The sequence below is a fragment of the Mustela putorius genome, unplaced genomic scaffold, assembly GCF_011764305.1.
Source record: "Mustela putorius furo isolate JIRA1106 unplaced genomic scaffold, ASM1176430v1.1 tig00000407_pilon_pilon_pilon, whole genome shotgun sequence".
Taxonomy (NCBI): Eukaryota; Metazoa; Chordata; class Mammalia; order Carnivora; family Mustelidae; genus Mustela; species Mustela putorius.
The window spans coordinates 10,761,244-10,773,788 of record NW_025421373.1 but is presented as its reverse complement, the minus strand read 5'-3'; the positions used below and the strand labels follow the sequence as shown (position 1 = coordinate 10,773,788).

Genomic DNA, 12,545 nt, shown 5'->3' with positions numbered 1-12,545 from the left:
GTGCAGGCTGAGCAGGCCTCTGCACACATGGAACCTGAGTCAGAGAGCACACTGTTACCTCCCCACGTCACCTCCCACTGCTCTGCATCTCCCTCACCTTACTCCAACCACACACTGGCTTTCTTGCCACTGCTCGGATGTACACTGGTGAATGGGGGCTGAGGGACTAAGGAAGCACTGCAGACCTGTAGACGCTCCTCTGAAAAGCTCTTCCCTCAAATGGACAGACGGGCCATCATCCATGACTTCTGAAAGGGGTGTTGGGCAAACAAACACTCCTCTGGAGCAGCACTTTCCAACCAGTGACGGGAATGTTCTTGAACGTGCTGTTCAGTAAGGAGCACATAACTAGACACATGTGGCCTCTTGGTACTTGAAAAGTGCCACGTGACTAAGGAACTGAAATTTTAATTGCAAATTTTAATTAATTTAAATTGAAACAGTCAAATGTGGCTAGTGGCGACAATACCGGCCAACGTAATTCTAGAGCAGAGGTAGGTCTTGAGAACACAGGAATTTATCACTAATAGAAAAATAGACACCTTACTTCTAAAAAATAAATATTTCATTTAATTTGCTAATTCTCTAATGAGAATTCTATGATTAAGTAGGGCAATTATGATAGTTTTACTTGTCACAAAACACACACATGTATTAATCACTATTTACCATGTAATTCTCCAGCTACTACACAGAAAAACGACTGCTATTAGGTAGGTTTTGTTTCGTTTTTTTTTTTTTTTATCTCAGCTTTAGTGTTTCCCTGCAGATAATTTATTATTGCTGAAGTAATAATAAGAAATTTGGTAAAATTCTGTCCTTAAAACCAGCTATATTTCCCGCTAGCAAGTTTTTCTTCTCCATTTGATTTGTCTTTAGGTGACAGATATACATGCAAATGTAAAAATGTGAATAAAAATAAACAGGATGTTATATAATATGCTATAACTTCATGTACTACTAAATTCTAAGAAAACAGAACAAAGACTATAATTAGGAAAAATAGCTTAAAAGATGGGGGGGAGTAAATTGACATTTAAAAAGCTTTATTTTTTACAAAAATGGAAATAGAAGGTACTCATTATCTTAGGAGATATGCAAAGCCAATCTTTAAAAACTATACTCAACTTTATAAGAATATATGGGTTCTAAGAGAAAGGCACACATATATGCACATACTAAGACACCACTATTAAAGCTACACAAGAAAACTTCATGTCTTAGAATTTTTATATTTAATCCAACAGCACCCAGAGACGATGAAAGCCAGTTACTGAAAAATTTATTGCTTGGTTAAAACTCAGTTTACAATTCAAAGAATTTTTAAAATCTCTGTGCTGTTATGAAGCTTTATAGGGTTTACAATGGAGATGAAAACAGAAATAAAAAGATCTGACAAACAGAAAATGCCAAAGATATTTCCAGCATTATCAACATGGATTCCTTTTTCCCTATCATTACTTTTTACCTCACTCTAAGACAAATGATTTTAACCCATCTGCCTAAAAGACAACAATGTCTCCTAGGGTGTCTTTCAAAATGTAAATGTATGATGGGTAATTTTATTTGAAAGACTATTTTTATAATTTTTAAACTAGAACTAGAATATAAACTCCAAAGGGCAGGAGTTTTTTATAATCTGCAGGATTCCCAGTGTCTACAATAGTGCCTATCATATAGTAGAGTTACTTAATAAATTCTTTTTTTTAAAGATTTTATTTATTTATTTGACAGACAGAGATCATAAGCAGGCGGGGGGGGGGGGGTGGGGGGAAAAAGGCTCCCCGCTGAGCAGAGAGCCTAATGCGGGGCTTGACCCACAACCCTGGGACTATGACCGGAGCCAAAGGCAGAGGGGTTTTAACCCACTGAGCCACCCAGGTGCCCCAATAAATTCTAACAAATTACTAAATTAATCATTTTATCAGGATCTTTAATTAAAATAAAGATAACCAAATACTATTACAACATTAGTGTAGATTTGCACTTTAACATTGGTAAAATAGAATCATTCCACTTATCAAAAAATCTTGTTTGTACCATTTCTACATAGAACAAAACCCTTTCTAAAGTTTATTTGATTCTCAGAATCCAAAGACTTTCATATTCACTATTTCGCAGAATTGTTTACATAGAATTCTGCGATCCCTTCCAATTCAAAAATTTATTTATTCTAATAATGGTCTAAAACTGTAAAAGGAAATCTGAAACCCGAATATTCAAATGGAACATCATGGAATGTCAAAACAAAATATTATTTAAATTACTACAAAAATAATTGCAAAACAACTGATGAACCATCCTACACATATGGTTTTCTTAAATCTTTTAAAGGGTATTTTCTAGTATTCTGCTTAGTCTTGTTTTACACTACTATCAAATCCTTCGCTTTCAAAATCAAGTATACTGAGACACCAAATAATAAAACTGCACTGTGCTTTTTAAATTTTATACTAAAAGATCTACTCTATTTTATTTTATTTTTTTTTTTTTTATTTTTTTTTTTTTTTAAAGATTTTATTTATTTATTTGACAGAGAGAGATCACAAGCAGGCAGAGAGGCAGGCAGAGAGAGAGGAGGAAGCAGGCTCCCTGCTGAGCAGAGAGCCCGATGCGGGACTCGATCCCAGGACCCTGAGATCATGACCTGAGCCGAAGGCAGTGGCTTAACCCACTGAGCCACCCAGGCGCCCGATCTACTCTATTTTAAAAACAACATCTCAAACACATTGGAAAATACTGAATTGGAATGTTTGCTAAAATGCTGTTTACTGCAACGTCCCAATGTTTTATCAACTAACACTGAAGTTTAAATTAGGGCTAAACTCAGGAAACTGACCTTCATAATATTTTAACATGATGTTTGTCTTTATAAGGTGGTTTTCTTCTAAGAAAAGCGGACTTTAATGTCCTAGACTTACAGTCAAATTTCGGTCCCAGATCTGTATGCTTCCATTCTGGCAGGCAGCTGCGATGAGGTTTCCATCTCTACTATAAGTGCACGTGGTGGGAATTACTTTTTTACCCTGCATCGTCCGTGGTTTAAACACACTTCTTTGCTTCCTTGGATTTTCAACTTCCCATGTCCTCACAGTCCTAAAAACAATAAAGAGATTTTCATTTACAAAAAAGAAAGGAGTTTAAAATTCAGAAGAGCTCATAAAAACTGCTTCACCTCTTAAGCATATAAATCTAATAATTATTTTTAAAATAAAATGTGTTCTGTAAAACATTCTCCAATTACAAATGAAGTTACTCACTGCAATAAAGTGAACCATCTGAATCATGTTGTCTTCAAATCAAACAGCAAGTAGCAAATTCTACTTCAAATCTATCAGCGTTGTAAGTTCTGACCCTCTATAACATTGGCCTCCAAACAACTCCGACTATATACTCTGATCAGTAAAACTATTGAATATACACCTCCTATATACACACATTAATTTCTAAATTAGTTACATGTGTTAATGCACTGTTATATAATACACACCAGAAAACACACTGAAAAAATAAGTCACGAAAGAATGATGTCCCCCTCTAGGGCGCAGGCAAAGATTTCATGCCTCCGGGGGAGAAGCAGAAACAAAATTGTCTGCCCCTGAGTTTTCAACGAGTAACAAAAAAGAGCAGGCTAGGACTGGGGGAGATACAGAGTACCCGCCTGCTCACATCACAGGCAAAGGAACACTGCCATTAAGGAAAGCTAAAACAAGATCCTTATGACCCAGGATGGGGTGGGTGGGGGGGGACCATAAAATACAGAAAACCAAAGATGAGTTCAGCAAATTCTTGGCAGAAACTATCCAGGCCAAAGCACTATGGAACAACATCTCTAAAATTCTAAAAGAAAAAAAAAAGTCAATCTAATATTCTATAGGCAGCAAAAATATATTTCAAAAATAAGGTAAATACTTTTTCAGATGAATGAAAGCTGAGATAATTCATTTCCTTCAGACATGTACTAAAAGAAATGTTAAAGGAAATTCTTCAAGAAGAACAAATACAATGCAAATGGAAATCTGAATCTACACAAAGAAATGAAAAGTGCCAGAAATGGTAAAAATGAAGATTAATTTAAAAGACATTTTAAAAAATGTTTAAATCTCTTTGAAAGATAAATGGCTGAAGTAAAACAATGTATTATAAGATTTATAGCATATGTTCAAGTAAAATCTATGTCAACAATAGCACAAAGGTTAGGAGGAAGACACAGTAGTATAGTTTTATACTATACTGGAGATGGTGGAATATTATTTGAAGAGAGATTCTGATGGAAATGAAATAAAAACAGGAAGGGATAATGAAGAAGAACTATGGGATAAACATAAACCAAAGAGCACAATGGTAGGTTTAATCCAGTCTCATAAATCATTGCATTAATTAGAAATCATCTAAAAACTCTAATTGAAAGGCAAAAATTGTCAGACTGGATTAGGTAAAAGCAAGACCCAGCTGATTACACAAAAATGGGGGCACCTGGGTGGCTCAGTCAGTTAAGCATCCAACTCTTGGTTTCCACTCAGGTCATGATCTCAGGGTTCTGGGATCGAGTCCCATGATGGGCTCCATGATCAGTGCGGAGTTTGCTTGTCCCTCTCCCTCCACCTCTACCCCTATCCCCAGCTCATGTGCGTGCATACTTTCCCTCTCTCTAAAATAAATTAATTCTAAAAAATAAAAACAAAATAGAATTTTTAAAAAAATATACACAAATGTTTAAATATAAAGACTTAGATAGGTTAACAGTAAAAAGATGGGGGGGAAATGTGCCAGGTGAACATAATCAAAAGAAAGCTGGAGTAACCAACCATATTAATGTCTGCAAAGTGGACTTCAGAACAAGGAACAAAACGAGAGACAAAGAGCAAACTTACATAATGCTAAAGAGCCCAACAATCAAGAAGACATAACAATCCTAAATGCATATGCCACTAATAACAGAGGTTCATAATAGGAAAGCAAACTTAATAGAAATAAAATTAAATAAAGCAAACCCATATTTATATTTGTATACTTCAACACTCTTCTCTCAGTGACTGATAGAACAAGTATCCCCCTCCTTGCCCACCTCCAAAATTAGTAAGGATACAGAAGACCTCAAAAACAATGCCAAACAATTGAGCTAATTGACATTTATTTAACACTTCACCCAACTACAACTGAATGTGCCTTCTTTTCAAGTACACACTGAACATACTCTAGGTCATAAAGCAAATATTAACACACTAAAAATGACCAAAATCACACAAAACATGTACACTGTCAAAAAATAAAATTAAGCAATTAGTAACAGAAATGTATCTGAAAATATATCTTTTCCAAAACATTAAGAAATTAAGAAATAGAATTCTAAATAATCCATGGGTCAAAGAAAAAAAATCACAAAGGATAGCAGAAAAAACTCTGAATCCAATAAATATTAAAATATATATCAAAATTTATGGTATTCAGTTAAAACAAACAAATAAACAAAAAACAGAAGGAAAATACAGCATTAATTATATATAATAGGAAAAAAAAAAAAAAGGCTGGAATCAACAACCTAAGATTCAACCTTAAGAAACTAGATAAAAGAGGGGCACCTGGGTGTCCCAGTCAGTTAAGTGTCTGACTCTTGATTTCCACTCAGGTCATGATCTCAGGGTCATGGGATCATGCCCTGCTCTGCACAGGGCATGGAACCTACTTTAGATTCTCTCTCTCCCTCTCCCTCTGCCACTTCCGCAACTTGTGTAAGCTCTCTCTCTAACTCTCAAATAAATACATGTTTTTTAAAAGAAACTAGAAAAAAAGAAAGAAAATTCAATCTAAAGCAGGTAGAAGGATGGAGATAATAAAAATGAGAATACAAATGAATAAAAAAGAAAACAGAAAAAGAACAGAGAAAACAAAAGCTGGTTCCTTAAGAAGATCAACAAAATTAATAAACCTCTAACTGGTTTGATGAAAAAAAGCAAAAATTGGAGACAATATCAAATATCAACATTTGAAAAGGAAGATAGGATGACATCACCATAAAGTGTAACAACATTAAAACATTAAAATTCATCCATGCATGAATTTCACCTAAATTTGATAATTTAGGTGAAATGGAGAAATGTCCTTAAAGGACACTAACTACCAAAGTTCACTCAATAAGAAATAAATAACTGGAATATTCTTCATGATTAAAAGCCTGAATATATAGTTAAAAATCTTTCCATTAAGAAAAATCTAGATAGCTTCACTGTTGAATTCTACCAAACATTTAAGAAAGAAATAATACCAACTCTATACAAACTCTTCCAGAAAATAGAAGAGGAAACACTTGCCAGCACTCCTCATTGTATAAGGCCAGCTCTATCCTGATGCCAAAACCAAAGTCACTACAAGAAAAGAAAACTATGGTTCCATATCCTAATAAACACAGAAACGTAAGTCCTTAACAAAATATCAGTAAATTGTTCAAACTAGTACTGTATAAATATAATAATACACTATGACTGAGAGTATTTAAACCAGGAATGAGGGGCACCTGGGTGTCTCAGTGAATTAAAGCCTCTGCCTTCGGCTCAGTCATAATCCCAGGATCCTGGGATCGAGCCCTGCATGGGGCTCTGTGCTCAGCAGGGAGCCTGCTTCCTCCTCTGCCTGCCTCTCTGCCTACTTGTGATCTCTGTCTGTCAAATAAATAAAATCTTAAAAAAAAAAAAAACAGGAATGAAAGAACTGAAAGGAATGAAAATTAATACATCACGTCAACAGACAATAGAAGATATATGATCATCTCAATCCATGCAAAATAAACATTTTTTAAAAATCCAACATTGACTCATGATAAGAACTCTCCACATACTAGGAATAGGATGGAATTTCCTCAGCCTGATTGAGGACATCTATGAAAAACTTACAAGTAATATACTTGTTAATGAAGAAAGGCTGAACGCTTTCCTCTTATGGTTAAGAACAAAGCAATGATACCAAACTCTCACCAGGTCTTTATAACTGGAGTAACCATTCAGTGCAATAAGGCAAATAAAAGAAATTCAAAGCTTACAGACCAGAAGAAAAAATAAAACTGTCTTTATTAAGAGACGACATGTCTGGGGTGCCTGGGTGACTCAATCAGTTGAGCATCTGACTCTTGGTTTCAACTCAGATCATGATCTCAGGGCTGTCGGATGAGCCCCCATGTTGGGTCTGCACTCATTGCAGAGTCTGCTTGAGATTCTTGCCCCCTCTGTCTTCTCCTCCCCAGCAATCTCTCTCAAATAAATAAATAAATAAAATCTTTAAAAGAGGAGAGACCATCTGATCATATATATATATATATATATATATGTGTGTATATATATATATATATATATATATATCCCAAGAATCTATAAAAATGCTACTAAAACTAATAGCGAATTTAGTGAGGTCACAGGATACAAAATAATCGATTTTATTTCCATAGACTAGCAACAATTGAATGTTGAAATTATGAAAATAATACCATTAATAGTGGTATGAGTAAACATGGCATCTCAAAAGATGTATAGTATCTGTACACTGAAAACCATAAAATATTTCTGAGAGAAATGAAAAAAGACCTAAGTATATGAGAAGATATACTGCATTCATGGGTTGGAAGAGTCAATAATTTAAGATTACAATTCTCTCCTAATTAATCTTTAGATTCAACACAATTTCAATCCAAGATCCAGCAGGGGTTGTTTTTCATTTTGGTTTTTTTTTTTTTTTATAGAAACTGGATAAGGTAATTCTAAAACTTCTATGAAAATGCGGACAACTTGGACTGTCTATACAATTTTGAAAAAGAAAAAAATTAGGGAATTCAGTCTACCCAAGTTCCCATATTACCTTCTAACTCCCACATTATAACACTAATCACATAAGTTGTAATTACACATATTAACATCTACTCCTACAAAAAGAGCTACTTGAGAGCAAGGGCTCTCTTTCTCTCTTATCTTTGTATGCCTAGAGTCTGCACCATCTCTTAAACCTAACAGGAACACAGTACCTACTGGGTCTTCAACAAATGTTTGTAAAGAATAAAAGAAATTCACTGCCTATCTAAGCATTTTAAAAATCAACTTAATTGAGGTATAACCAACATACACGAAATAAAATTGATTTTTAAATGTATAGATTTCAGACAGATTTCTCAGCAAGTATTTATGATTTATTCCAAATGAGGGTTTGGGGATTTTTAAAATAACTTCTGCTTATCTTCCACCTAAGCTTTGTTTGAGAACTTACTCAATTGCTTAATATTACCAAACCCTAGTTGTAAGAGCTGTCAAACCCATGCCTGACATAAGATTGCACTGACTGCATTTTAGGAACTATTGGTTAGCAAAATGTAAGTTCCAGTAAGAGTTCAGAAACAGTACACACAGAGACAATTGAAAGGCACCTTGGAATCCCAGGATTTAAAGCAACATAGTGGAGCCAGAAGACCTAATTTCAGAGTTGTGAGATACTCGGACACTAGAGCCACAAACCAACTCTGGAGTATCTATCTCTCGACTTCTCTTACTGAGTGACAGATAGATGACAGAGAAATAGAAAGGAAAAGAGAGGGGGAGAGAAAGAGAGGAAGGAAGGAAAGTTTATTGGGGAATAACATACAATGAAATTCATCTGTTTAAAAGTACAGTTCTGTGAGTTTTGAGAAATGCATAGTTATATCACTCCGAAAAGTTTTCTTTGTATTACCTCTTTGTAAACTACCCCTCTTCTCCCTCTTCTTCCCAGCTTTAACCCCTGGCAACCACTGACCTGTTTTGTATCCCTAGAGTTATGATTTTTCCACTATTGCATAATGGGAATAATACTGCATGTAGCTTCTGAGTCTGGCTTCTTTAACTCAGCATAATGTATTTGCGTTTTATAATGTCTCATTAGTCCATTCCTTTTTGCTAATGAGTAACATTCCACATATGGATATACTACATTTTGTTTATCCACTTACCAAATAAAGGTTATTGGGTTGTTTCCAATTTGAGGTGATTATGAATAAATCCACTATAAACATTCATGTATATAGTTTTTTATTGTTTCTTTGTTTTAATGAAAATAAGTTTTCATATATCTTGAAATATGTTTCTTTCATCTCTCTTCATCTACCTAGAAAGGGGATTATTGATAATATGGGAAGTAAATGTTTAACTGTAAAAGAAACTGCAAAACTTTTCCAAAGTAGCTATTTCATTTTGCATTTCCACTAGCAGTATATGAGAGTTCTAACTACCCCCTCAAAAATATGATCAGTTGGGGTTTTTTTGAAAATCATTCTAACAGGTAGGTTTTGGTATTTTGATTTTAATTTACATTTCCTTTATGATTAATAATGTTCAGGGTCAATCCATTTCTCTTCTTTGGTGATGTGTGTCTTCAAATTTTTTGCCCATTGAAAACTTCTGTTGTTTATTTCCTTATTATTGTATTTTGAGAGTCCTTTAGATATTATATATGCAAGTTCTTTACCAGATATGTGTTTAGCAAATATTTTCCAAGTCTATGGCTTGCCTTTTTAATTTTTTTAAGACTTTACTTATTTATTAGAGAGAGAGAAGGAGAGCGAGCATGAGCAGGAGGTAGGGCAGAGGGAGAAGCAGACTCCCCACTGAGCAGAGAGCCTGATTTCAGGCTCAATGCCAGAACCCTGAGATCACGACCTGAGCTGAAGGCAGAAGCTTAATGACTGAGCCACCCAGGTGCCCCAATTTTTTAAATATTCTTTCAAATAGCAGATGTTTTAGATTTTGTTAAAGTCCTTTTTATCAAATTTCATTATAACATATTAAAGAAATCTTCACTTATCCAAGGTCATAGAAATTCTCCTGTTTTCTTCTAGAAATTTTATTTACTTATTTGTTTATTTATTTATTTTTATTACATTATGTCACCATACAGTACGTCATTAGTTTTTGATGTAGTGTTCCAAGATTCACAGTTTGCGTATTAACACCCAGTGCTCCATGCAATACATGCCCTGCTTAATATTTTTTTTTTAAAGATTTTATTTATTTATTTGACAGAGAGAAATCACAAGTAGATGGAGAGGCAGGCAGAGAGAGAGAGGGAAGCAGGCTCTCCGCTGAGCAGAGAGCCCGATGCGGGACTCGATCCCAGGACTCTGAGATCATGACCTGAGCTGAAGGCAGCGGCTTAACCCACTGAGCCACCCAGGCGCCCCTTAATATTTATTTTTTAAGAGATTTTATTTATTTATAGAGAAACAGAAAACAAGCAGGGGGAGCAACAGGCAGAAGGAAAGGGTGAAGCAGGCTGAGCAGAGAGCCCAACGTGGGACTCAATCGCAGGACCCAGGGATCATGACTTGAATAGAAACCAAGAGTTGGATGCTTAATAGACTGAGCCACCCAGGCGCCTCTTCTTCTAGAAATTTTATACTTCAAAGTTTTACAACCAGGTCTATGATCTATCTAGATTAGTTTTTATATCTGGTACAAAGCTGAAGTTCATTTACATATATAAATATATAGATAGATAGGTAGATAGATAGATAGATATCCCAATTGTTCCAGCACCATTTATACCTGAGAATTATAAAACCTTATTCCCTACTGAATGTATTCTGTATAGCTTACTTGTATCTGATCTCCATTCACTATGCTTCCCATAGTTGAGAAACCTCATGTGTCTCTTCTTTCTACCCTTGGCTTGACAACAATAGTATAGATAAACTATGATGATTTCTCTTTTTTTAATAACTGAACATCTCCAAAAGTCAGATACTACTTTAAAATTTGATATAAAAGGCCCCACACAAGTAAAAAATATCATTATCATTATCTGGCTCGTTTCAAGTTCTTCATCACTAAAAACTGGGATAATAATACCAACAATAAGAGACTTAAATGAGATCAGGGATGTAAACGTGTCTGGGACAGTACTTGGAACACAGTAGGCACTCAATAAATATCAGGTTCCTTTCTGCTCTTCCTCTTAGACTATAAATAAAATATTAAAGCTAATAAAACTAACACCTAAGTATGTTCCATTTATTTCAGTGGTATATTAACAGGTTGAGCAGAAAGGGAAAAAAAGCAGTTAACCTAGCAGATAGATGTGTGAAACATAATTTACACAGCATCTGATAGTAACTAATTACACTGTGGCTTTATGGCTTTGATTCTCTGAATCTATGCCTTAAAAAAAAAAAAAAAAAGATGATGCTAAAGTGCTAGGCCATTAGGTATCTGTCTAAACATTTTATGCTGAAGAACACATATTTTAAAACTTGGAGTGAGATCTGGTCTTGTAAAATTAAAACTGTGCTTCATAAAAAAGATTTTAAAATAGAAGAAGGACCTGCCAAAGCCTTTCTAGACATACAACGAAAACACCCAGGAGACAAGAAAAAGACACAGGTGGGGTCATTACATTGCCCCAGGCACAAATGCTTTCTGTCTTAAAATTTTTAGTTCTTTCCAGATACAAGTTCTGAACTTTCTGGCATTGACTACATAAATGTATCACAGCATTTGGCAGAAGTCAAGGGAAGCATTAATTTTGCATGGAAATCACTTAAGAGATCTTCGTTTAATTTTTCTCGAAAGACTACACAAGCAACGCGAGTGATGTAAAAGCATGAAACTTGCTGGCTCTCTTGGCAAAGTCAACAAGAATGACCTTCTTTTCAAAAATGCCCAAAAATGAAAGCACTGAAATTCTAGAAATAGGAAAAATGTTCTAGCTTCTATATAAACCCACAATAATCTTCGCAAACACACATAATTCACATACACACACAGCAACTGCAATAAGAATACAATTGCATTCAGAAGAAATATATTTGGTGTAGACTAAGGGATAAATGCCACAATAAATTAAATAAGCACTTGTACACTTATATTTATGGCCAATTGATTTGCAACAAAGATGCCAAAACAATTCAGGGAAAAAGAACTGTTTTGAAAAAGTCTTTTCAAAAAATGCTGCTGAGGCAACTGGATATCCATAATCAAAAAGGTGAACGTGGACCTTTACTTCAGATCATACAGAAATTAGTTCAAAATAGATCACAGACATGAATTTAAAACTCTTAAAACATGATATTAGATTAAAAATGATTTCTTAGATACTACATCAAAAGCACAAATAATAAAAGGAAAAAAAGATAAGCTGGATGGCATTAAAAATGTATGTGCGTCAACAGATACTATGAAGAAGGTTTGAAGCTAAGTCACAGATTTGGAAAAAGTATTTATAAATCATATACCTGACAAGGGACAAGGATCTAGAATATTTAAAAAACGTTTACAATTCAATAAAGAGAAAAGTGATAAACTTTTTAAATAAGCAAAGACATGAATACATATTTCACTAAAGAATATATACGGGGGCGCCTGAGCGGCTCAGTTAGTTAAGTGGCTGCCTTCGGCTCAGGTCATGATCCCAGGGTTCTGAAATCGAGCCCCACATCAAGCTCCTTGCTCGTCAGGGAGCCTGCTTCTCCCTCTCCCTCTGTCTGCCTGCCTGCCACTGCCCCTGCTTGTGTTCTCTCTCTCTCTGTGTCAAATAAATAA

At 34.9% G+C, this 12,545-nt stretch overlaps 1 protein-coding gene across 2 annotated transcripts in view; it reads right to left on the bottom strand.

Annotated features, from left to right (window-relative positions):
• The window catches only part of WDR70 (WD repeat domain 70), a 298,407-nt gene that overhangs the window by 108,208 nt on the left and 177,654 nt on the right, over positions 1-12,545 (bottom strand). For both annotated transcript variants that reach the window (XM_045079485.1, XM_045079486.1), the window contains one exon: positions 2,922-3,096. In XM_045079485.1, the coding sequence (XP_044935420.1) occupies positions 2,922-3,096 (175 nt within the window). The remainder of the gene's footprint in view (positions 1-2,921; positions 3,097-12,545) is intronic.